Consider the following 27,066-nt stretch of genomic DNA (forward strand, 5'->3'; position numbering starts at 1 on the left):
TAATATATCATACAACATTTATGTTTGAAAATCTTACAAATGTATAGCATGTTTCAAAGGTATTTTTTTACAATAAAGCCATCAAAATAAATTAATTAGAAAAAACATGCTTTGTTGCGGACTGTAACGCCATCTATTGGTTGGTGCGAACAACAGGTATCGATACGGCAGGCGCCGCGTTCACTATGCGAATGTTGTGAAAGATTGCAACGCCATCTATGGTCTCTATAGGGAAACGCAGGATCAAACGATTTCTACGTATTCTTTTCAATTTTCTGAAAATCTTTGAAATTTTATGCGACAAAAAGTATCCTAGAAGTTGCTCCACTACTTATTCTATGCATGTACCAAATTTCAGTGCATTCTATCCGGTAGTTTTTACGTGATAGCGACACATACAGACGGAGGACAGACAGACAGACAGACAGACAGACAGAAAAGAAAATTATAAATTGCAGATTCGGTATCAGTATCCGTTACTAAACATCCCCCATTGGTTTTTTTTTAAATATATTCAATGTACAGAATTGACCTCTCTACAGATTTATTATAAGTATAGATGAAATATAGATGTTTCAAATATTACATTGAAAGCGGCAGTTAAACATTATATCTGGCAAAGACCTAACTGGAAAGAATCCCAGACAATCCTACTAATATTTAAATGCTAAAGTTTGCGAGAATGGATGTATGTATGTTTGTTACTATTTACCGCCAATGAGATAAGGGAAGTTTGTAAAAATCGTACCAAGTGGTGTTATCTGGTCTCTGCCTCCAACTATGGAAAAAAGGCGTAATTTGATGTCTGTTTAAAAAACATGCTACTACTGTTTACAGGTGTTGTGCATTCGAGTATTTTTTTCAGCATATTTGTAGCGCTGTGTTTCAAGGCGTAATTTTTATGTTGAAATTGTCTTTTCAGTGCACAATTATTAAAGATAAAAACATTTAGAGTTAGGATAATATTTAAAGAAATTTAGAAAGAAATAGTACCAAAGGATATTTCCATACATCTCCTATTAGTCTTACTTTTAAACATTTATACTAGCAAAATGGGAACATAAATTATCATAAAATCAAAGGTACACGCAGATCAAACAGATATACAAAGCGAGAAGAGATCTAGAGCAAACAATATGTCGTCCTTATGAGTCGCGGTCTAAATATAGCCGCGCGGCCCTACTATCTGATAACACTGCTGATAACTACTGAAATAGAACACAAATACTAACGCTACGATCAACACACGATTGTAAATGCATGCACTATTGATTCATCTCCGTAGATGAAGGAAAGACTGGTTTTAAATATTGAATAGTTTGGTGATTACCGTCGAAGTCATTTGGTCGACAATCGGACTATACGAAGATTTTATTTAAACGATGATGAACATGTTACGTTATAGCAGCAATGTATTGCATGGTGGCTATCAGTTTGACGTACACTAGTTGTCAACTGAGATACATGATAGGCCCGCAGGAGACCATTGAGCAGCGTAAGAACAACAAGCATCGACCATTCCCACAGGCTGTCTGTCAGTAAAGAAAGCATTTTTGTAAACACATTTGGAACCATAATTGCGAACGACATTTGCCATATGTGTCAAAGTAAGTAGATAAGAAGATAGCAATATGTCAATCGTCAAGACTTTTATCTTAATCTGTAAGTAAGGATTATGGGGTCGCGTGAGTAAAAAATCCTAACAGGGTCGGTCTGAAGTGGTACTTGCTACAACGTTAACATTGCATTGATAATATTTGTCAATACCCATATACAAAAACAAAAAAGTGACTATTTTAGAAGATATTAGACTCTATTATTTAAACTTTGACAATTTTAATACATAACATACACAAAATCACGTCTTGTTTGCATCCCTTATGCGAGAGACTACAGAACTCCACTTGGTATTATCCTCACAAGCTTCCCTTCCTTTATTCGCATCCATGCATCTTATGATACAGGACCGCCGGTTTCAAATATCACGCACCTGATCTTTTAATGTATTATTACAAAAGTTAACAGCCTCTTTTGTAAAAATAGTTACTGAAAAATCACGAAGCATTTGGTGCCCCTAGTGTGTTGCACCAAATGATGTTGATAAAAGATCACCGCGCTATCGGAGTACAAACAACATCGTTTACACAATTAATTCGCCCACCGAATGTTAACACTAGTTAGAAGGACAACAGTGTATAAACTAACGTTTTATTTACACTACTATTAAAACTGCTGCTTAGTGATGCTTTAGGAAAGAAAATAATGGATTTTCTAGGATACGGATACCCCAAACCAGAAGATTATAATAATCTTCTAAGCCAATAATTAATATAGCCAATAATTGGCTACTACCGATGCTCTGCTAAGTAAGATTTGAAGTAGCAAAGGAGAGGGTGATACAAAGGTTTGATAGTGGTCGAAGTATTAGTTGAAGGGCTAGTGGCCTAGCCAGCACACCCAACCCTATGATAAGATAAGACTGCCCAATGATAGAAAACTACTGATCATGTTATATTAGTAAACATAATACTAGCTGTCTATATAGGGTCTTCTCATAATAGCTGGTGATATTTTCTGAGTATCTGATAACGATAACTTTTTTATTTTTTAATGATATTTTAGAATTTCTATACTACATGCGATGGCCCGCACTCACACATATGCACAACTTCTTTCTCGTAATCGTATCGGATCAGTCAGAGTCATCTTCCAAAATATCACCAACTATTATAAGAAACCCTGTATTTTTAAAAAAAACCTGACTTATTAACGTAGCAAAAAGACAAACAAACCCGTAATTTAGTGTAGCTATAAATTTTCATGATTGGTAAGCGATAGGGTATGTGGTATTTCATCAACAAATCGGTTGTTCTTCATATTCTTACTAGTAACCCTATATCCTCAATTTTATTACCATCTTAACAAACCAACACGTGCATCAGCTGCATGCAACAGTAAACGTGACCGTCCACATTTTAAATAAAATACACCATATTTCAACTAAACGTATACTACTATCAATTTTCTATGACTACTAATAAAACACAGTAAAATAACTTCGTGAGATTGTATATAAATAAAGGGGAGACTTTGGAACTACTAAACGTAGTTTAAAATATCTTTCGCTATTTGAAAGCCATATTATACCAGAGGGACATAAGTAAGATAGGCTACCTTTAAAGTTCATATGCAAACTATACGTTTTATGTTCAAATTGCGGGCGAAACCGGAGCAACCAAGCAGTCAAACTCAACAAACAATCAAAAACATGCAACAACAAACGTGACTGTCAACATTTTATAGAAAATACGCCATCTTTTAACTAAATAGCAGATAAAACTACAAGTAATAGTTCAGAGCATGCACAATAGAGAGCCATGTGGCGACCAACGTGATGAACTCATGAGACAATAACTGACAAAATAAACTGAACGCCACGTGAGCGATCAGGTGCAAACCTTCACAATATACAATGGTGATTATACATACAAATAGTGTAAAGGGAAATATGTTATGAATATCTATGAACACTTGAGTTCAACGGCTTCTACTAATGAGTGTTTTATGCCATTTTAGTGAACAAATAACTTAGTAGTGAGCCTCGGCATGCAAATTATTGTTAATAATACTGTGTATTCCCAAAATTAAGTACGTCATAGGCCACTGTCAGCGGCATAAACCTACTGGTCACTAATGTTCTAAATTCTGAATTTTGTATTCCAGCTCCGCCCGTGAACCTTGCATAAACGACTCTCTACTAATTTGTAAAACTATAAGGATACTGTCTAAAAACGGCTAATATTATTCAGACTAAGAATATAACTTCATTGAAACGTTAACAGTGTCAAGCGAATACAAGATTATAAGTACGTATACATCGTATTGCGTATACGAGCGTATACGTGCCGAAGATAGGCTCATGTGTAAGGTATGGATAAACCATTACTATATCATAGCTGTGTTTCATGTGATAATGAATAGCTACCTATGTAGTAGCAGGTAAATATATTATGTCTATTTACCAACCCTATTTCAAACTGCAATTTATAAACGACACACGTACACATACACTACACGAGGTCTTGCGATTATACCAGAGGGCTAAACTGTCAAATCATTTACTGTTACAGTGCAGTATTCACTATGACATACTATCATTACTATAGTCCGACAACTTAGTACAGAGCCACTTCTGTGTTTTTCAAGAATAAAGTTACTTTATCAAACAGGCCACCGTCAGCTGCATAAGCCTTCAAATCACTGAGGTTCTAAACTCAGAACTTTGTATCACTCCGCCAGCCACAAACTTTGCATACAAGTCTCTACTAAGTTTGTGGACTGTACAAAAACGTATCCAAAACACTTTTTTTCTTTTCCTTCTACACAATATCACTCAGTTCACAATTTCACTATAATAATGAATGGTCGACACAAACAAACTAACAAACACATGGTTAAGTAATGTCAGTGAGTGGTACATTAAGGAGGCGCACGCGCAACCCGACTGGATGGTGTTACGTGCTAAGTGCAATGGGTGCATTGTACAGTGCGTGCGATGAGTAATGGCATAAGTACTTGTTTAATTATTTAGAGCCACATTTTCGTCGCAAGAGAACTTTATTTGAGGATTAATTTTGATACTCCGACGAATAATTTATGAAGAACCTGTGAAAATCATAAATTGAATAAAATTAGGTATCGTTGGAAAATACCCTTAAAGGAGACCAGTGTTTTCGTGACTGCAACGAAATATACTTCGGATAGTTTTGTGTAAAAGAAAATTAACTTGGGAAAATACGTAGATAACAAAATACTGGTATTATATAGGACCAAATTAATATACAAACTACAGGTAAGAGAAACTCGAAAAAAAGACTTGCAGCTTCTAGAAGGTGGTCGTTCGCCGTGCACTTTTTGACAGGTTAATCGCAAACGACAATAGTTTAGCAATACGTAGGCAGAAGATAAACTATAAATAGCACTAAACGTCACAAAGATAACTGCTATCTTGCTTCACTTGAACCTTGTAATCCCCTCATTCATGTTATTTTAACAACGCTTTGAACTTTACCGACTTGTCAAAGTGACGTATGTCATCAATGTCATTTGAGAGTGCAAGAATGCATTTGTCAAACTGTCATAGTAATATTTATATTATGTAGTGTTCTTTACTCTTTTCTGTCCCACTGCCGGGCAAGGGTCTTCTACCGTACGAGGGAGGGGTTGGGTCCATGTGAGTTTAGTCGTGAAAAAGATTTATGTAATTAAATATGTAATATGTAAAGCATATAAAATCGTAACAAACAAACAGACAGACATTTGTTATTTTTATACGTCGTTGTATGGAATGTTTTACTTGAATAATCCGCCTTAAGTTGTCGACGTTGGGGTATTATACTACGTGGAATATGTTATCTATTTATTTTTAGATTTTTATCAAAATATGACTGTGCGAATAATTTTAATACAACGATTTCGTCTCGTCTGTAAAAAAGATTAACGTTTAGTAGTTTAAGTATGTTCTTAGAGAGTTGATGAATTCAAGTAGCTAGTAATTTAACTCATCAGAAATTAAGGAACCCCTTAGACGAAGTAAACATAACGTAATAAGAACGATCGTTATCTAACAGTTGAAAAAAGTGAACTGAATATCTCAGATTATATTGAAGGATATAAACATACCTTTTCTAGAAATACGATGTTTAAAGGATATGACTAGGTGCAATAGAAAGAGTGCTTCTTTTAATCCTTTTATAATTAAGGCTAATAAATTACCATTCCAATTACCAAGTAGAGTTACATGATATACTAATATAATTATATAAATTAATATAAACATCACTCATTTCTATGTGGAGCATATTTTTTATAACTGCTTTTCATTAATATTAATTGAATCGATTTAAATTGATTACCAATCAAATCATGGGAATTATAAATACATATTTATTCATCGATCAATAAATTAGTTAATAATTAATCAATTACTATAGCTATTATTCAAATTAATATCCTAATTAGAAATCTATACTAATAATATTATAAATTAGTATATTAGCGTTAGTGTTGTAGTTAGTAACATTTGAATGCTTCATTATCACCCATTGATATAGGCTATTTTAATAGCAAGAAAAAAAAGGATCCCTACTAAAACTACAGGAATTTATAAAAAAAAATATCATATGAAATTAAGCCAAATTCCAAAATCCATGCGAATATTATAAACGTCAAAAGAAACCTGCCTGTTAAGGTTTCACGGCTAAATTCATTATCCGATTTTGATTAAATTTAGCAGGGACAATTGGAAAACATGGGCCTAACAAACTCAAAAATAAGGGATGAGTTTTAACGCTTTTTACGTTAGTCCCATAGTAATAAATATATTTTGATAATAATTGTCTTCTTTATACTGGCCAATATTAAGGTATTGCACTGTTACTGACATTGGTCAATTATGTCTAAATTAGCGGCGCTCGGGCACCGACGCCGGCGCATCCACGCACACACTCGCACCACTCGTACATATACGAAACACTGTGTATGTGTGCGTGCGTGTGTAGGTATGTGGTGTATGTAGTGCGTGTAGTAGAGTATAACGCGGGACTGTTACACTTAAGGATGATTGCATAGTTGCGATTTTAAGATAAACAATGCATTATTTTTTCTTTTTAAAAGACTATCCCGCATTAATTTCTCTTGTGTCGCGGGGACTTTTACAATCATACAAACAACGGAGACAAAGTACAACCAGTCTTTTCTTTTTATTTTGTCCTATAATGAGAGCAAATATGTGACAGGGAGGCGTATGTCGACAGGGTTTTTGTATCATGATTTATATGGGAGTCCAAACTTAATGGTTTACGAAAACTGATTGATAGAGCTAGAACGGGCTGCCAAATAATAATTTAATCATTTAGAAAACTATAAATACACTCAAATATCTTAAAGATTTTGCAATAAACCCCTTACCAATTTTGACTAAAATATGCTCAATATAAAGTTCTCATCACCATCGACAAAAAAAAACTTATGTACAAAAGGAAAGCAAAGATAATTACACCACAATACGACGAATAATCGCAGTCGTAACTCCGTAGCCAGCCTAAGGGCGATAAGCCAAGAATGTGCTCGTATGAATGAGCGTCCATTCATAGAACGCGGGACGACATTACTGAAGAATGCATTGATTCAACCACTACCCAGAACCAATGGGCGATAGCGCCATGATAACGATATTGATTAACTTACTGACTTACTAATACGAAGAATTGATTTTATTGATTTTTAATGGTAATCGGATTACGTGTGGTCTTTTAACCGTTTGTAGAAGGTCCTTGATTAGATAGTTATGTTTATTATGAAGAAACAAAAAAAAATTGTTGGATTTAGTATCTATGGTATTGGCATTTTTTGCTAATGCCTTGTTCTGGAGATGATACCTAAGATTTAGTGTAAACTTCGCTTTAAGTATTAGTTAACTAATCTTCAAGTTTATACCATTTAACTTAAAAATATCGCATAAAAATAATTAATAAATCTTTTAAGAAAATATCCTTCATTTTATTGCTGTACTTAAATAGTAAAAAACTTAAGGATGAAATCAAAACATTACAAGTATTACAACAATACTGTCTTGTCCATAAGATTGTTATGCAGTCAATCTATAAACAGAACATTTAAGTCATTCTAATGAACACTTGCAGGTATTTTCCTAGGTGACATAATATCTCCATTGATCTGTTTCAATGTCAGTAGTTATGCAAGCAACATCATTAGCAAAGATATTAAATATATTTCCACTGTCGTCTTGTTATTGTGTTGGTGTGGAGGCGCCCATAGCCAGTTGCGCTCACCGGTCGGTAAACGATCTGTGGGTTAAGCAACCATTGGCGCGGTCATTCCATAGATGGGTGACCGCATAGTGGTATTTGAACTGGGCGTCTCCGTGCTTTGGAGGGCACGTTAAAAGTCGGTCCCGGTTGTTGTCTACTAAGATAACAGTCGTTAAGCCACGTCAAAGGCCTCTCGGGCGGCTTGAACAACTTTGACACTAGGTTGACCACTAACCATACGACAAACAAAACATTGTGTTACAATAGACACAGATGTTAATTACAAAAGATTATATTTATAGGCATAAATATTTACTTGTAGAGCTGTTATTATACGTACATTTCTCTCTCATAGTTTAGTAATTCGTCGGTAAACAACAAAAAAAAAACTATTGTAAAAATCGCGACAAATTAATAAATAAAAGTCTTACACGGCAGAGTCTGTCTATCACTTCATAGTGTATGTATGTATGCTTAGATCTTTAAAACTATACAACGAATTTTGATGCAGTTGGGTGTGATTCAAGAGGATGGTTTATAAGCGAAAATTGTTAACGAGTTTTTAAACTGGACGAAGCCGAGGCAGGTCGCTAGTTAAGTTATAAATAAGAAGGATTTTACTGAATTATTACATTCGGGATCTTGTAGAAATCAGCTGAAGATTAAGAATGATTGTTGAAAAAATCGAAAATAATCATAGTGCCTCAATCGCATTCAGACAAATTGAAGTCTACTGGATCCAAATGCACCTAAATTGATTAGGTGAGGCGCTCGTGGCTAGTTGCACTTACCGGTCGGTAAACAATCATTGGGATAAGCAACCTAGGCGCGGACATTCCATAGATGGGTGGCCGCATAGTGGTATTTGAACTGAGCGTCTTCGTGCTTCGGAGGGCACGTAAAATGTCGGTCCCGGTTGTTATCAATAAGATAACAGTCGTTAAGCCAATTCAAAGGCCTTAGGGCGACTTGAACAACTTTGACACTAGGTTGACCACTGACCACACGACAAATGAAAAAACGTTCAATAAAAAATCCATGGCCGTCATCAATTTCGATCGTAATACTGAACAAACAGATCTATTACCTAACAAATATTGTAACTAGCATAATGACGATCATCTGATGTCATCTATTTATTGTCCTTATGTACATTGTCTGTTTATAGCTCATTTATAGATGGATACAGTCTAGACTCATCTATCATCATTAGACTACATCAGCATCTCATTGAGATTAGTAATAGCCCTATCAAGTCATGTTATTAACATATTAAAGACGCGTAAGGTAAGTGTTACTTATAAATAGTTTACAGTTATAAGTACGTGCGTATAGTTGTAAACTTCCTTGAATTAATATTTTTATTTGTGTATAAAATAGTAGGGCTGTTGAATAATTACAAAATATTCTTCACATACCAGAAATTCGATGAACTGATCGGCCGTTAAAGTTGAGAATTCAACAACTTTTCATTACGCACTTTTTAAGATACTACTAACCTCCAGTTCCTGAGCTACATTTAGCAGTAGTATATCAATTCAATAGCGTTTAAGCTGAAATAAACATATCACTCAACAACACAACATTTTGAATAGATAAGCTACCGCTAAATGTGCCTCAGAATAGGGCATAAGTCTAGCACGTATAAAAATGTCCTTTTAGCCGATATTCGGTTACGATAGCTAGTTTCAACAAACCCAACTAAACGTGTCCAAGCCCAACCCATCCAACCGGAAGGTTAGACGCAAGATCGACGATTTTACATGCTCTCCGAGAAACGTAGACCCGTCCGTATAACAAACATCTATAAAGTTGGGACCAGGTAGTGTAGCTTTTGTCAAACCTCGATGGATATGTATGTGACTGACCTGCGTGTCCCGGAGGTCGGGCTCGCTGGCGGCGGCCGGCAGCGGGTCGCTGCGCGCGCCGCACACGTCGCCGGCGCTGGCCGACAGCGCGCGCCGCCGCTCCTCCTTCTGTCGGTCGCGGTCCTTGCCTGACAGCATGTTCTTCGTCTTCGATAGTAAGTTTAGAGGCTTGATTGATTTGCGCACCTAAGGAAGAAAAAAATGTAAATTTTAGTATAGTGGTGGTCACTTAAGGCAATTACTTTTATTATCAGAAAATGAGGTCGCCTAACAATGATTACATAAGCTCGTATTGTAGTAAGATGTTTAGTGATAGAAAATGATGCACTGAAACTGAAGATTAGATGAGTATCAAATATTAATAATGAACCCTTATGGGTATAGAAATAGGTGCTTTACAAGATCAGCTAATTATGGCGTAAATTTTTGATGATCTGTCTTGTTAGTGAAAAATGTATCGCATTATAAGAGTAGCCTTCAAGAATAATCACAACAATTACAAAGATTTAGTTCAATAAACTTGAAATAAGTATAATTTTATTTACTTTCCTTGTATGGTGTAAGCATGTTTTCCATTACGATTGTGGTGGTTAAGAATTATCCGCGCAGTTATAAATAAACAGGGACTTTAGACTTTCAATATTGCGCTAAATAGATTATTAGTGGGCAATGACTTGCATACAAAGTAGCAAAGGAACAAACACAGCAGACAGACACACATAATACGTTATATGTATTTTAATGTGTGTACGTAATTTTACGTATACGCTCGTGTACATATGCACGCACTAGCAATACATACAAACGTGCAAAAACTAAAAGATTAATGCCAAAAGTCAGTCACTATAACCCCACACTCATTAGATAGCCTTGGCATGTACGATTTACTCAAATTATAATTACCAATTCTTTGTATTTTCAAAATAAAATCAACGTCAGGTGCCTAAACTTGTGGGTCACTGTATTTCAAAATTCAAAATTTTGTATACCTCCGCTAGCTGCGAAACTTGCATACAGGGCTCTACTAATTTATTAGACTGTAGATCTCTATGATATTAGTTTTCAAACTCTTGTTTACTTTAGTATAACTGTCGCGTAGTATTTATTGACACGAGCCCACGGCGCCCGTACGTCGGCATCCTCACATTGTACTCTAAATTATTTGTATTTGCGGACACACACCGTCAATATTAGAGGCGCGACATGTGCTAAACAAAATTATTTATAACTCATAAATAGTTGGACAATAACAAGTTAGTTAAGCTGTTGATTGAAATATTTATGGAAAGTTACTAAAGGCAGCTGTCACCAGTTCATCAGAATAATATTCTATGATCTAGTATTAATTGATGTTGGGATCTTCCCTGCGTCAAATGACGATATGAAAATAAGACCTTATTTTTAAAGATTTTATGGTTTTGTATAACTGACAAATTCTTGTCAACAATGCGAAATAAGATGCAATAAAAGCGGATGCGGGTTTTCGATTTGTCACTAATTTATTACGACTACTTTACCCGCTTGTATGACTCTTAGCTAATCACATGGTATTTCTGCATTATTGTCTGTAATAAAGTTAACATAGCACCTAACAATATGTTCTTAGAACCTACAATAATGTAAGTAACAGACTTATTTATTAATTTAGAAGACAGTACTCACTTTACACTTAATGCTAGCAGGATGTACGAAATTATCATCATCCTTGTCTCTGATTGGCTGCTGATCGCGCATGCCTAATACAAGCATATCGTCCAGCGACGCTTGCATATGCCGTCTCCTCGAAGGCCTGGCTTCTTCGTGACTCCTTGACGAATACACAGACACGGAATCCATGCTAGCCTTGCTTGTCCCACCAGAAATCACTGTGACATTCTCTACTGATTCATTTGACTGCCAATCTGGAGGATGACGCGACCGTTCTTCATAAATCTCTACAGAATTGAATGTTTCAGCTACTCGGTCTATTTCTAAATCCATGTCTAACTGTGGTGGGATAAACTCGTAGTGATGTCCCTCAGTTTCTGTATACACTTGGTCGTAAACCGCTCCATTGACGTAATTTCGAGAACTCGATGGAATGTTTCCATACAGATTGTTATAGTTGTAGTTATCGTCGTCGTTTCGAGGACTAACATGGCGTACTGTTTGAAGATCGTTCGCGTTGAGGATCACATCATCCAAGTTCAAAGGCCTGCCTTGACCGCCGAAACCGTCGACTACTGGCGTCGTATTTGATAGGAACGAGCCATCAGTATCGAAACTGCTACAACCAACTAGACCTAGTGGTCTTCGAGGCATTTCTTGGCGAAATCTATTAGGTGCTGCTTGCTGACCGGCGAAATCTACCACTAGTATTCTATCAGCGATGTTTCTACAGTCATTATGAAAGCCTATACCAGAGTCGCTGTTACTAGATGTGGTTGTTATTTCGCTATGGTTGCTCGGTTGAGGCGAGTTCGCGACGAAATCTTGGGCTTCTATTCTCTCCTCATGCCTGCAAGGAGGCCGTCTGTCGCGTGGCACACGGAACACTGGCCTGTTACACCTCGAGAAGTTGCCTAAAGCTGGACTGTCTCCTTTAATCGCTAGTTTCGATATCTGCTGTAGATTTGGACTCGAGCAATCCTCTGCTGGCAAAGAATACATTCCTCGTATAACGCCAATGACATATTCTGCTGATGGAGGGAATTCCAAACATCTTTCAGCAACTGGGTCTCTAGTGCAAGCAATTTGGAATTCCCTAGCTCTTGTCAAATGAGCTTCATGTTCCGCCATGCGAGGATCCACAGCGAATACATGACAACTGTGTGACGCTTCTGCTTCGGACGTTTCCGCTGACGTCACGAGGCCGAAGTACCTTCTATCAGCATCGGACCCACAGCCAGCGTATACGATTCTTTCACGTTGATATTGGGCAAGCACTTGGCCAGTCGGACGACGGAGTAGCAGAGAATTTGGAAGAACGGATAGTAGCACAGGAGCAGCAGGACGTCTTTCTTGTCGGAGTTTTCTTACTGCAGTTTTGACATTTCCCGGAGCTGCGTTCGGGGCAGATTGCGGTGTTTCAATTGTGCCAAGGTATCCAACTACGGCACGACACTCGAGGCGAGCCGCATGGTTTGGTGTGAGCTGAGCCCGGCTCAAGTTTTGTAGGATCTCATTAACGCCAGATGTGCTTGGGGCCGCATGACAACCTGGAAGTTTAAGTAAAAAGAATTACATTAAGGTCTTTCACATCATTACATATTGCTTACTTAGTTCCACAAGACAAGTATGTTTGATGACTAGTGTTTACGAGCATGATAATAGTGATGCAATATGCTCCTTAGGTTTCAATCTCATAATGCATTTTAAGATTTTGGTTTGGTTGCTTTTCCTGTTCAGGAACCTCCCAATACTAATATACGTAAGTGATCTTTTCAGTACCTGTTTTTTTACTTTAATCAAATTAAAACTATAAACACAACATAAAAATAAACACATTTTAGTCAGAACATTAGTATTAGACTATTAGAAAATTAAATGCCCAAATATTAGATAGTTTAGGAAACAGGCCATGCTTAGCATTAATATGTGGTTAGAAGTGAAAAGTGTGTAATCAAATACTGTGTGAAATTCTATTGTTAATCAGAGTGAAAGTAATGGCAAGTTACATACACAACACAAAATAAATAGCCGTAAAATATGAAAAAATTATGTGAATTATAACAAAAACATGTTGTTATAAGGACCTTAACCCTTTGACCTCCATGGTCTGCTATGCTTGACAAATCAGAATGTGCTCACGACGCTATATTTTTGTCGACATAACGAAATGACGACGAAAGCGCCATGAGCACGTTCTGAATAGTTGAGTATAGCCGACCATGGTGGTCAAAGGGTTAAACAACAAATGACAACAAAACATGTAAGTGCACAGTGCAACACACAAACATCAATTGACAAAGTTGTAAGATGCACTCACTTCAACTTTTTGTCCATAATCCACCTGGAAAAAAGTAATAACACAATATATTCAGTAATGCTATCTTTTTTTTAATTTGCTGTATTAGTCTATGGGTTGGGTATGGAATTTAAAGTTTAGACATTTCTGGTCATCATATAAATCAGAACTTACAGTAAGACATTCATGAATTCTTTGAAATATCTGAAAGAAATATTTCCTTACCTAGTCAACTGGAAGCTTTGTAGTAAACTTAATATGCAAGCATCATAAACTTAAAAATAACCATCAACCACCAAGCAAATAGAATAGATTATCGGTAACATTATGTTTCTTTGTTAAGAGATCAGCCAGTTCACCTGAGTCTTGATATAGTTTAAAAAAATGTTTAATAAAAATGCAAATAATGAATTACCTGGATGGTGCAACATGGCCTGAGGTCTGCGTCTCGGCGGCGGGTGCCTTCTACGAGTTCGAGCTCTCTCATCAGGCTCTGTATCCTCGGTGTCAGTCGGCGGAGCTTCCCGCGGAGATACAGACAATGCTATAGCCCCCGGCGCTGCAGCAACTAGCCGAGCCACCGATGCATGAGGCGCTCGAGCCACACTGGCCCCATCTACAGCTACAAGAGCGTCCCCAGCTCGTAAACCAGCGCGTTCAGCTGGTCCCCCGGCTGCTACAGCAGACACCACACACGGCCGCTGTCCTGCGATTGTGAACCCGAAGCCGCCCGGCCCTCGAGCTACAACAACACGCCGCTCAGCTGTCCTAGCGAGCGCCGCACGACGTCGTCTCCTCCTTTGCTGCTGAGGCACCATCACAATAACTTTACGGAACTCACTTTACACTAGAAACATAACACATTTTGAGTTTTCTAAGAAAAAGCACTCGGAAAGCTTAAAAGTAGGACGAGAAAATTAGACGTTACAACAGTAATTTTATTTTAGAAAACTAGAAAAACGAGAAATAAGAAAGTTTCGAGGTCTTTTGTAACTGACGTTTAGAAAGTTCAACGCGTTCAAACTTTTCATAAAACTTTTTCAAAAGTTTGAAAGTATTCTTACACTTGTTTAAAAAATAGTTTTTATATTTTTGATATCGGATTATATATAATAATTAAGTTTTCCTTGAAAATTTGCTTCTTAGAAGTACTTTTAATTAAATTAAATTATTTTATTTACCAGGCTTCTTGAAATACTGGCAATACTATAATGAGCTATGTTGATTTTTAACTCTACCAACTCATTTATTATCTGTCAAAACTTTACACTGTCGTTTCTGTCAAATAACATAACCCACGTTGGTTTGTTATTTTATGCAACAAACCTATAATAAATATATTTTTTAGGACCTAAGACGTAAACTACAAAAGTTCAAAATGGCTGTAAGTATTAGAATACATTTCATTATATTAATTACATTTCTCTCTTATCATATTTCCTCAAAATAACGTTTAACTAAACCAACCTGTAAATCGGTTTAAATCTCACGAGTTTTATATTTTTTTTGCAGAAAAAAGGCAAAGTAAAGATCAGTAAAGTGAAGAGGAACAATCAGACGACGAACAAGATGAGAAAGAAGGGTCAGTTGAAGCTGCAGAGGCACAGACAGAAGGTGCAAAAACAGGGGCAACCTACAAAACAACAAGAAATAGAATACAGTAGTGAGAGCGAACCGTCCGGTGATGAGTTTGGAGACATGTTGGATGATGAAGAACAACAGTATCTCATGAGCAGATTGTCGAAACAGCCACAATTGTTGTCCAATGTGCCTGAGGAAGAGAAGAAAGCTGGCAAGTAAGTATTTGTACAATTTTATGAAACAGTTCAAAACTTTTCTACGCAGATCTATACTAAGATAATAAATAACTTACCTAATGGCCCAAAATGTTAGAACAACAAAACTTGCTATAAATCCTTTCAAAACTCATTCCTTTACCATTTGCCATGGCCGCTAAAGGTGGTATAACCCTTTCATAGATCAAGAAAACGTAAAAAAGAAAAGAAAGAGAAGCCTCCGAAGCCCACAGCTACGACAGGCAGTGACAGTGGCGCGGAGAGTGATGCTTTATCTGACAGTGATGTTGAGGAGAAGTACGAGAAGGAATTAGCCGAGAGACCAGTGAAGAAGACGAGGCCACTACTGCCTATTAAGACTAAGGAGGGACTAATGGAGAGAGCTGAGGAAGTAGAAGGTAACAGTAGTTAGCTGTTAACTTTAAAGAGAATCATGGGGTTTATGGCATTCTTACTTTAGTCTGTGTCTCAGTATGCATTTGTTTTTATTATTAAAAGAGTGCCGGTGTAGTTCCCCGAAAAAAAGCCAACAATATACCTAGTTTTGTCTAAATCAACTTAGTCTGGACAACATGATTAAACAAGATTGTTTATAAGCATGACCTGCACTACTAGGGAATAAGAATATCACAGTGATTTTAAGTAATTCTCATCTCAAAACTACAGATACAGAATCTGAAGAAGAAGAAGAAGACGAGCCACCACACAAACAAGCTCGACAAGACACTGAAGAACAATCAGGTTCAGAATCAGACTCGGGCATGTCGGGTACTGGTGAGGATGAGACACCTCCTGAAGGTGAACAGAAGGTGGTCAGTGCTGTGGAGCTGATGGCCGCAAGGAGAGACAAGCTGCAGCATGATAAGTTGAGGATCGGTGCACTTTGCTCCTCACTGCTTGAGAGTCCAGAGAAAAAGGTTGGTATTAACTTAAGAAGGCTTTGGCAAAATATTGGTTAAGTTCTGTTTATATCACATGAATTAAAATATTTTTTCTTTTGACGACACCATTAAATTTAGTTTAATTGTAGCTACAGTTTGTGCCAATACAATGGCAATAGAGATTATAATATATGTGATAGTTTTTCGAAATTGTGATGTGTACAACAAAATAATAATTTATTTTGTTCCTACAATGATTCACATTGAAAAATATTGTTAATACATTAAGTGTGTTACCAGACTAATTAATCAACATGTTAACATCAATTGTCATTTCTTTTTCCAGTTAAAGAATCTATTCCCAATCCTGTATTTAATGGAGGAGCGTTTAAAAGACAACACACTAAACCTGCACTCAATAAGAAAGCTAGCCACACTGTCAGCATTTGAAGTGTTCAAGGACATACTACCTGAGTACATGATACGACACCAAGATTATTCTAATATTAAATGTAAGTAAACATTACTGACTTAAAACATTATTATTTTATGATTTTTTAAACCAACTTACACCCTAAAAACTTGGCTTGTTTTGTGGGCACTTTTACCTTATAGCTTTGGAAAACACAACATTTTAGCACTTAGAAACACAATAAGAACTTTGGCAGATGATTTGATAATACTATTTGTTGTTATATTTCAGTGAAGAAGGACACACTAGCGTTATACAAATATGAAAAGGAACTACTTGAATTCTATAAGAGATACTTACAGAGGCTAGAAAAGGCTGCAGGTGTGTTGAGAAGCAAGAAAGGTGATACCAGGTAAATACAAAAACTCAATTATATGCTACACATATATATATCACAGCTTGATGGAGAATGCAATCCCTGTAGATATTTTTTGGTAACAATAAGTTGAATGTTTTTTTGGTTTGGCCTTAGGGATTTATTTTCGTTGCTGGAGTCTCTAAAGGTGACATTGACATATGAATTATCCCAAATATTTAATTCCTTCTACAATAAATGTAGTTCGGTTTTTGTTAATATGAATGTAACTGTACATTTAAATTAAACAAAACTTATTCTCTATTACAGAAAGTTAGACGACTCTACCCTCAGCTTAGCGCTAGTATCCCTTCAATGCATGTGTGGTCTACTAGTAGCTCGTCCGTACTTCAACTACGCCACGAACATCGCTCAGAGCGTGGTGCCGCACCTCGACAGCAGGCACGAGCGCGCGCGGACATACGTCACTGAGGCTTGTGTCAGTGTGTTCGCTGATGATCATAAAGGAGACGTCACGCTTACGGTAATACCTACATATTTTTTGTTAGAAGTTGATATAGTATGGATAATTCAAATTGCGCTTAACTCGAGGGTAGGCACAAGGGGTTTAAGTCCAAATACTCGATGGCAGATAAACTTAACATAATCTTCATCTTTATAGTCAAGTCCAACACAGTTTGCTTTTGAAAAAATCCGAATGTTTGGTATAAAGATAAATATATGAATATTCTTATAATTATGTATTGTTTTTCTCAGGTGGTACGTCTTATAAATCAGCTAGTAAAACGTCGTGGGGAGCGACTGTCACCGTCAGCGTTAGACTGTCTGTTAACACTAAAGATACGTGACATTGACATGGACGCCGAGACAGAAATAAAGCAGAAGAAGAAACAAGACGAGAAGCACAAGAAGAGGATCGTTAACTTGTCTAAGAAGGAGAAAAAGGTAACTTACAGCCATACAACATACTACCATTTATAAAATTCCTATGAATACATTACGAACCATTATTTTGATTATGACGCAGTTCGCACGTTTGTTACGGCCTGATTATAGTTCAAGTCATAGAAATAACCATTAAATTCTTTATGCATTTAATATGTCAATCTATTTGTATTTATTCAGCGTGCAAAGAAACTAAAGGAGGTAGAACGCGAGCTCCTTGAGACTCAGGCACAGGAGAGCGAGATGGCTCGTCGTAAACAACTGACGGAGGTGACCAAGACTGTGTTCCACATCTACTTCCGACTGCTCAAGACCGCGCCGAGATCCAAGCTGCTTGCTGCTGCGCTCAATGGACTTGCCAAGTAAGGGTACTTTAGTATAATAGTTATATTAAAACTGCATAAAAATAGGAAAAACTTAAAAGAAAGACAATGTGATGGGTGTGTCTTAGAGTATGATTTAAAAGTAGTGACCCATTTTTAGTGTAGGAAACTAAGGAAACAATGAAATGAAATAATTGGTATCTGTGCTAATTTAGCGGTAATCTTAACGATTTGCTGATGTTAATAAGTCAGCAAAAGAAATCTTAAAATTTATTGTACTTTTATTGCTAATCTTTTGATATTACTATGAAGTCTATGAGAAATATATGATTGTAAGACGTCAAATCATACCTAATCCTACCATTTACTTCCAGGTTCACTCACGTAATAAACCTGGAGTACTACTCGGACTTAGTGTCGATCCTGGGCCACCTGATCACGGACGAGCTGATCGGTGGCCGCGAGCGCCTGCTGTGTGTGCGCACGGTGCTGGCCATCCTGGCGGGGTCGGGGGATGTTCTCAATGTGGACCCGGCCAAGTTCCATGCTTACTTGTATGCTGCCATGTTGGGAGTACATGCCGGTGAGAATAATATTCGTGTATTGTTATTAGCCGTTTGAGACAGCCCTGTGGCATTTATTAATTACCCCAATTCCTTGATTGCAAAGTCCACTGGGTATAACTTTTTACTATATTTTTTTTGAATTGTCACCGTAATATATCCTTATTTTGTTAAACCAGTGAGTCGAATATTTAGCATTAAATAATCGTAGGTAAACAAAAAATCTTGTCTGTCATGTTTTTACTACTTGAATACTTATATTCCCGACAGCATTTATCAAGTTTCAAGCTGCAGAGTGAAATATTTTAAAAGGTATTTTTTGTTTCTTTCGTTCAGGAACAAATCACCAAGAAGCGCCGATCATCCTGGAGTCAGTGAGTCAGATCTGTGTCCGCGCGCGGCGCGTGTCCCCCGCCGTGCTGCAGGCCTTCGCCAAGCGCAGCGCCACGCTCGGCCTGCAGCTGCAGCACAACGGAACTGTGGCTTGTCTCGCCTTGTTACATCAATTAGCACAGGTTTGTTATTCTTTATTACTTTATAGCTGGTGTTACTAGTGCCAAACATATAATAGTTTATACAACTGATATGTATATAAACGTGAATGAGAATAAAGGCTAAGATGCCCTGTGTGGAAAATAGACGAGCCGTCAAAATCAAATTTGCTGTCTCCATTCAAATTTTTTTTTTGTGAAAATATAGTCTTTCTTATTTCTTTCCCTGTTTCCCTGTTGTTCTTTCTACACTGAATAAAACGTAACATAGCAACATTTACATCATTCATTAGTGTGGACGTAATCTATTATTGTATTTAATCTTAGTCATGTCGATCTAACTCCTATATTTACTATTTTCCAGCAAAGTAAAGCCGTGTCATCTCTCCTGGAGTTCGACAGTGAGTCAGGCTCGGGTCGCTTCGACCCGTCGCTCCCGTCGCCCGAGCACTGCAACGCGCACGCCGCCAGCCTGCACGAACTGTCGGCGCTCGCCCGCCACTACCACCCCACTGTGCGCGCCACCGCTAGCGGAGTACTGAAGGCCAACCTGCCGCAGGAACTTAATAAAATGTAAGTATGCCTGAAAATCATGTGACACAGGAAGGCTTAGCAAAAATACATTATTCGAGGCTCAACAATAGTTAAGGTACAGAGAATATCAAACCTAAATAAGATCTCTATTTACCAAAGAAAAACATTTTACTGTGATAACTTTTGAGCAACAGACAATAGACATTCCGATTGTTTATAAAAATTAAATGTCTGTATCTGGACTGGACTTGTCTTTATAATGTCAATTTTTCTTATATTTCAGGTCGCCTATACAAATTTTCGAGTCATACGACGGTTCACAGATGGCATTCAAACCGTTCATCCCGCCGCCCAAACGCAGCGAAACACAGAAGAAAATCTCTAACACACACATTTGGACACAAAGTTCATTGAAAGAGTTATGTGAAACAGTTGAAAATAGTGTTGAAATGAAGATCACTAGTGAAAGATGATTTAATAAATACTTTGTATTAGAAATTGTTTTTATTTAGTAACTAGTCCTTAATTAAATTACATAAAAGGGTCAACCTATATTGTCTCTTTGGAGTTCAACACAAAGTACTGATTAGTGATTACAATATTCTATTAGTAGGGTGCTGAAAATACAGTTATGTTATTAAAACACGTTAATATTATACTGAAAAGACGGAGTCGGTATTATCTTCATCCTTTTAACTTAAAATATCGTCCCCGTAGAGCGAATAGTCATTAACTCGAGTTAATGATTTCTTTTTTTATGACGCCATTGAAATCGCGATATTTTTCTCTATAATTTTCTGTCTAATCCTCATACCTGTAGCTATTATAGTTTTTGTTTTAAAGAATGTGAAAATTAACCAGGTCAACCCTTTTGAGCTGAAAATAAAATGAGCAAATTAACTAATTTTAGTTAATTAATATTCATTTCTTAAGATTGTATCTAACCCATACTTAAAGAATACCTAAAACGACTTAATTACTTTTCCCTTTAATTATCTCTGCATATTAAAATTATTATCAACAATTGTAAAATCACTAAATGGATTTAGTTATTTTTCACATCGATACACGCATTTCATACTGCGTTAAAAATCACTAACTCTGATCAAAAATTAACTAACTCGAAATTATGTTACATATTTAAAAAATGAAATTAACTAATTTATTTATTTTGATATTTCCAAGTGTTCAGACAATATTTACTTAATGTAGTCTATATTAAATAAACTTTGTTATAATTTCCTTCATTTAAGACTATAAACGTAGAGATAGGTTACTGCAAACGTAAGTTATGAATTTTTATATTTTTAAAAACTTTGAACAGCCATATCTCAAAACAAGGTTTTTCGAGTTAATGACTTTTCGCTCTACGGGGACGATATATGAATACAAGTCAAAATACTAATCAATTACAACACATATTAATTCATAATTATATTTACAAATTGCAACTTTTCGTAAGTGCCATAGTTCAGTGTGCAAGTTTATCATTCCATTCCCTGACACAGTTGACAATGATTTGAACACGTTTCTCTCTCGCGTTGTCGAGTAAACGTTGTGCTTCGATGCGCTGACTGTTGATGTACTCTTGTAGAGACAGCAGCTTTGAACGCCAACTGAAATTACAGAAACAATGATTTTTTGTTGAGATATTTGAAACAATTATCTACAAAAATTTTATTAGAACAATATCAGAGATTTTTGATAAGCTATTGTCATTATGGTCAAGAATTTATTTATTTAGGATAAAAATAAAATTGATTGCAGAAAATAATTAGAAAAAGACGTCCACAGTGAATGTGTGTCTTCATTTCAAATCAAAACAACTGCACGGAATGGAATACAATCCGTTATAACGACACATAGTTTAACAGTTCAAAATTAATAGAGAAACTGTAAATAAATACTCACAGTTGATCCTGTTGTTCCCAGAACTGCAGTTCAGTATCAATCTTGGCATACTCGTCCTGTTGCTGCCTCAGCTCCTGCATCCGTTCGTTCAGCTCCCTCAGCTCCGCCACCGCGGCCGCCGTGTCCAGCGTCTCTTTACTTGTTTCCGTGTCGAGAGCCTCTTGCTCTCGTTGTACTGAGGTCTTTATCTCGGCGATTTTTGTACGAGTTTCTTCCTATAATGCAAGATTAGAGGGTTATTAGCGCGAATTTGTTTTGTTATTAATGATAGAAATCGTTTGATGTCGGTTTTGTTATCAATTAGGGAGCAATTTTCTAGTTTTACTATAATATCTTAATCTTAAATTCCGAGATAAAGTCTAGATATTACTACAAAATAACTCTCAAAACTACCTTTTCCACGATGGTCAATTTATAGACAGAATTGAATTCTGCTCAATAGAAACTAGTCAGTGACATATTAAAATTTATAAATGTAAATAGTGGTTTATTTGTACTTACCAGCATAGTAGCTCGTTTCCTGGCGAGCGCGGACTTCTCCCGCGCATGTTCGGTGCGCAGCTGCGCCAGCGCCGCCGAGCGACCGCGCAGAGCTGACAGAGCTGACGACACGCTCGCGCCACACTCCGGGGACATCAACTCTCTGGAGGGAATAAAAACACGTGCTATTATAATACCGCCACAAATAATAGTAATGTACAACTGCCCGCCATTCGTATGCGGCAACCAGTTTTCACAGATCATTTCTTAAAATAAACTTTCTGCCGTGAATCAGGATTTGAGCAAAGATTTTAAACAATTTGTAACACCAATAATATCACAGTATTTTAGCAAATAAAGATGATTTGATTTGAGCTCAAGACCTTATTCTACCAATTTTATACGCTACCGCTGAGCGACAGAGGTAATAACTTATAACCACAAAATGACAATTAAAATACGTAATATTATTAGTAGTGTAAGTTGTGCTCACTTTTCGTCGATAGCTAAGGAGGCGAGGTCAGGGAACTGCGCGGATAGATGTATAAGTCCCTGCTTGTATTCCACACAACTGTCCAGTGTTTTCTTCTGCCACAGAGCCAGCTCTGTTTCTTTAGTTAATACCATCTAGAACACAAAAAATATTGTTTTGAACTGAATATTTTAATAAAAAGTTTAGCATTGAATAAGGGAACAATATTTGCTAGTGCCAGTGCGCCCTACTTAAGTTTATACAAATAAAGAATTTGAATTTTGGGTGGAAACAATTGTTCTATTCAACAGTTTCTGTAATGACAATTATTCAATGACAAATTAAAAGTGAAAACTGCTTGGTAGCAATATTATTTTGCTTATTACCTTAGCAATTTGTTCAGCAAGTGCTCTCTTAGAGTCTTGTACACGGAGCGCGTAGTCGACGTCGTCCAACAGTTTTGTACGCTGTTCCACCGTCAGTGGCTGTGTTTCTAACTCGTGTTTCAGTTGTTGACTCTCAGCACTGTAATCATACAAAAGTTATGAAGTAAGTACTTAACAAGTTTTTCTTTATTTAATATTTAAGGTAGTTTTTTTTAGTCTTATTTTGTTGTTGCTTATAAGGGCTCATATTGTGTGTTCGGTAGACAATATTTTTTTATTAGACTCGAGATGCGACTTCAGTGCATGTACTACCGATGTGTGATAGGGGCGGTTGAATCGGTAAATGGTATCAAAAGCAGTACTGACTTGGCTCGTTCTATCTCCACATCCAAATGCTTAATAGCATCCACGGCATCATGGTGTGCAGTCCTGAGCGCGGCGCACTGCGCTCTGTCGGCGTGCCTCCCGGCCCGCTCGGCGCGCAGCCCCGCCAGCAGCGCGTCCCGGCGCTCCACGCGCCGCGCCTCGTCACGACGAGCCGCCACCTCCACCTCGTCGTTCAGACACGCCTCGTATTCTACGAACACGCGACAAATTATTCAAATGTTTGTCCTTACAAAGTTACACAATAAATATAGCCATCGTTTAGAAATACATATTAGCTTACATTAAAATATATTTTTTTTTTAACTAAATCAAGTTTTCCTGCAGTCCAAGTCCGATTCATACGAGCTTCCAGAGGTAAACCACATATAACATGCTGAAACATTATTTCACAATATTACAGCTCAATACAATAGCACAGCAAATCCATAAGCAATTCCCTTTAGAGCGTTGTGAAACCTCACCTTATGAACTCCAAAACCAGCCTATAGATTTTTATTATAAATAAAATATAAACTAACTTTTAATAATCTGCGTCAACTCTGCGATCTTCTCTTCATCATTTCCGAGCAGCAGCTTAAGATTCTGCAGATACTGATCATTGAGGTCTTCAAACTGATGGCCAGGGTCTTGGAACCTGATCCAACACTTGTACAGATAGTCACGACGGAGACATGCCAGTTCATCCTTGCCGACGTAGAGCCATTCATCTGACACTGGCATTTCCTAGAATATAATACTTAGTTACAACTTAGAAACTCATTATATTTCTAATAGCAGTGTTTCTAAACCTTTTTTTTTTATCTAGCCTATTAAACCCTTAATGATATTTAAAATTGTGTTAATGAAATCCTCGAATAAAATGTGATTAACAGTCAACTGGAATCATAATAATATAGCTACCATGTTCAATACCAAAACTATATCAGAAGAATGTCCAGAAATATTTCAAACATTTTAGATTATACAAGATTTTCTTCATAAAATTTAATGTGCTATTATCTAAAACTGCTTGGAAAACCCATTTGTAGATAAACATGCTTGGTTTTTAATCAAAAGTAATGTTTTATCTAGTACTTACAATATGGCTAACAAGGTCCAACAAGTAGGAGATGAGAGCGAGCGCGTGCGGGAACGCGTGCAGCGTGTTCACTGTCTTCAGCCAGGACTTGGACACTGTGCCCGGGTACAGCAGGCGCTTGGACAAGTGGGGCAACTGAGAAACAAAACATTTGGATGGAAACTCTAGAAGTCGATAATAGAAGTCTATAGAAGTCAATAACCTGTGAATAATAGTTAAGTTTAAAATAGGTATAGGTATTTTACTAAAACTTAGTTACAGACATTAATTAATAATACATTACACTGTAGGAATAAATGGATCATTTTATTTATTTCGGTAAATAACTGATATGCGGCAGTAAATCGATCCGATCTTTCTTTGAAAAGTAAACTATGGCAGTTACTTTAATCTGCAAGTATAGCAAACATACATGTATTTGTATAAAAACTATACCTTAGTGACATAATTATCAGTGTTAAGTTTAGCATCGCTAGTGATGGCGGAAAGTAGTGCGGCGGCGATGTCCACAAAGCGCGCGATCGTGAGTGGTCTGATGAGCGCCATACCACCGCCCTCGCCGCGTCCCGCAAGGGCTTCGCCCACACGGGCACACTCCGCGCGTTGCCATGCTACTGCTGATATAGGCCTGAAAGAAATAACACATTCATTCTTACACTCTTTTATGGTAAAATCCTAGTAAAATTCCATGTGTCAACTTTATTATTTACTTAGCTTACAGCTTATATACTATTGAGCTTTTAACCAATGGTGCACAAAACTTTTATAACATGGTTATTTAAATTGTAGTTTTATAGCTGACCTCTGATCCTTGATTGTCACAAAAGCCAAAGCTCTTTCCAAAGATGTCTGCCAACTGCGACTAGCACGGTCTTCTGATGGAGTTCTCTGTAAACATATAAAATTATTAACAAATCTAGTAATTTTGTTTATTAAATCGCCTTATTTACCAAATTAAATTATGAAGATCTTACCACTGGAGTGGTTGTTGGTCTGGAGTAGTGGCTGGAGCGCAGTGGAGTCATTGATGACTGACCAAACCTGTCACCTTGTTGTGAACGAGATCTCTGCAATCCATAATAAAAAAAAGTAGTCAGTATTAAGCACCTATATTTTAAATAAAGATTATGTTTTTAAATAACTATAACATTAATGTCTAGTACAAATTCTACCACAATATTATTTATGTTATGCCATTAAACTAGTATTCAAATAATACAAAAAATCTCCTAGGAACAGAGTTACTTACCCCATTCAAAGGTAACTTGGTAGCAGAAGCTTCCCTACTCAGTCTACTGCCTCCAAATGTTCCCCGCGCAGGCTCTGCGCTGCTAGACCTGTGTCCTGCAGTACTAGGCCTCCGAGCCTCCGTTGAGAGACGGTCAGTAGAGCCCGGCCGACGAGGCTTGGGCAATAGCGATGGTTTACCTTCCAGCCTATAATTATGAACAATGTAGTGATTGAACAAGCACTGCTAATAGTATATAGTCGTTTAATGCCACTTCATTATAAAAAAATCACAATATACAAACGATAGGCAGCAGTTATCCACATTCAAGCATTGTTTACATTATCGTAGCGGTAAAATAAACAAACGTACCTTGATTTTCGCATTGCATTCTGCTGCCCAGACACAAATCTTGATGGAAGCATTGTTTTAAAAGAAAATAACAGACAATATCAAACAATTTATTTCACTTTACAACATTTAACGTTATCCGTTTCAAATTCAAAATCTACAGATCAAAAGTCAAAACAAACTACGTTCGGAAACACAAAACAACGGATTAGAATATAGACAAAGAACTTCGTTCAAAAATAAAATGCTTCACCATAAGCACTTGCGGGTTTTGTTTTTTGTCATCTTTTTATTACAATAATTAATTATAGGATTATTATATTATATAATTTTCATATAAAAAAATATTCTCTACTTTTTCAAAATTTCTTTATCTAGAATTTTCTCAGCTTCAGAAACCATGTTTGGGAAACTTGGATCCAGAAGGCAAAGCTTGATAAAGTTTCCAAAATCAGAGGGCAGTTTCAATGCACTGGTACTCACTGCAATGTATAATAAGATATATTATTTTAGACAAGATTTAACGTTCTACAAATAGAGAATAAATAAATTCCAGTTAATCTTTCGTCCTTACCTCTACTCTCAATAGCCTGCTTCAGCACTTCGTCAATATTGCGGTATTTCAAATTAGCACCTGTATTAGACTGTAAAATGTTATGACTCATAACTGGAAAGTGTTTACCAAGTGCCTCTAAGCACTGCGCTGCATTAAATTTAATTTGAAATTTTATCTTCCTGATCTGCAACAATCGTTACGTGAATAATTATCTGTTATAGAGCAATGCATGATACATAATGTAAGTGTT

At 36.8% G+C, this 27,066-nt stretch overlaps 3 protein-coding genes across 3 annotated transcripts in view; 1 reads left to right on the forward strand and 2 right to left on the reverse strand.

The window, feature by feature from the left end:
* The window catches only part of loco (regulator of G protein signaling family member locomotion defects), a 134,440-nt gene extending 119,793 nt beyond the window's left edge, over positions 1-14,647 (reverse strand). The window contains exons 1-3 of the mRNA XM_076128763.1: positions 14,062-14,647; positions 11,363-12,897; positions 9,701-9,886 (exon numbers count right to left, since the gene is read on the reverse strand). Coding sequence (XP_075984878.1) covers positions 9,701-9,886; positions 11,363-12,897; positions 14,062-14,464 — 2,124 coding nt within the window. The 5' untranslated portion in view covers positions 14,465-14,647. The remainder of the gene's footprint in view (positions 1-9,700; positions 9,887-11,362; positions 12,898-14,061) is intronic.
* Positions 14,648-14,905: 258 nt separating this feature from the next.
* Noc3 (Nucleolar complex protein 3) lies at positions 14,906-20,458 on the forward strand. Its single transcript, XM_076128544.1, has 13 exons — positions 14,906-15,030; positions 15,159-15,442; positions 15,626-15,840; positions 16,109-16,359; positions 16,670-16,835; positions 17,027-17,147; positions 17,421-17,634; positions 17,868-18,056; positions 18,237-18,418; positions 18,754-18,962; positions 19,279-19,457; positions 19,798-20,006; positions 20,251-20,458. The coding sequence occupies exons 1-13, from the start codon at positions 15,025-15,027 to the stop codon at positions 20,438-20,440; spliced, it is 2,415 nt and encodes an 804-aa protein (XP_075984659.1). The 5' UTR covers positions 14,906-15,024; the 3' UTR covers positions 20,441-20,458.
* On the reverse strand, positions 20,423-26,446 carry LOC142982165 (kinetochore protein NDC80 homolog). The gene is made up of 13 exons (XM_076128545.1): positions 26,282-26,446; positions 25,931-26,117; positions 25,656-25,748; positions 25,484-25,569; positions 25,117-25,309; positions 24,682-24,816; positions 24,122-24,326; positions 23,583-23,793; positions 23,217-23,355; positions 22,852-22,985; positions 22,380-22,521; positions 21,879-22,093; positions 20,423-21,583 (listed from the first exon to the last, which is right to left on the reverse strand). The coding sequence occupies exons 1-13, from the start codon at positions 26,332-26,334 to the stop codon at positions 21,439-21,441; spliced, it is 1,938 nt and encodes a 645-aa protein (XP_075984660.1). The 5' UTR covers positions 26,335-26,446; the 3' UTR covers positions 20,423-21,438.
* Between the last annotated feature and the right edge of the window lie 620 nt (positions 26,447-27,066).

The sequence above is a fragment of the Anticarsia gemmatalis genome, chromosome 21, assembly GCF_050436995.1.
Source record: "Anticarsia gemmatalis isolate Benzon Research Colony breed Stoneville strain chromosome 21, ilAntGemm2 primary, whole genome shotgun sequence".
NCBI classification, from domain to species: domain Eukaryota; kingdom Metazoa; phylum Arthropoda; class Insecta; order Lepidoptera; family Erebidae; genus Anticarsia; species Anticarsia gemmatalis.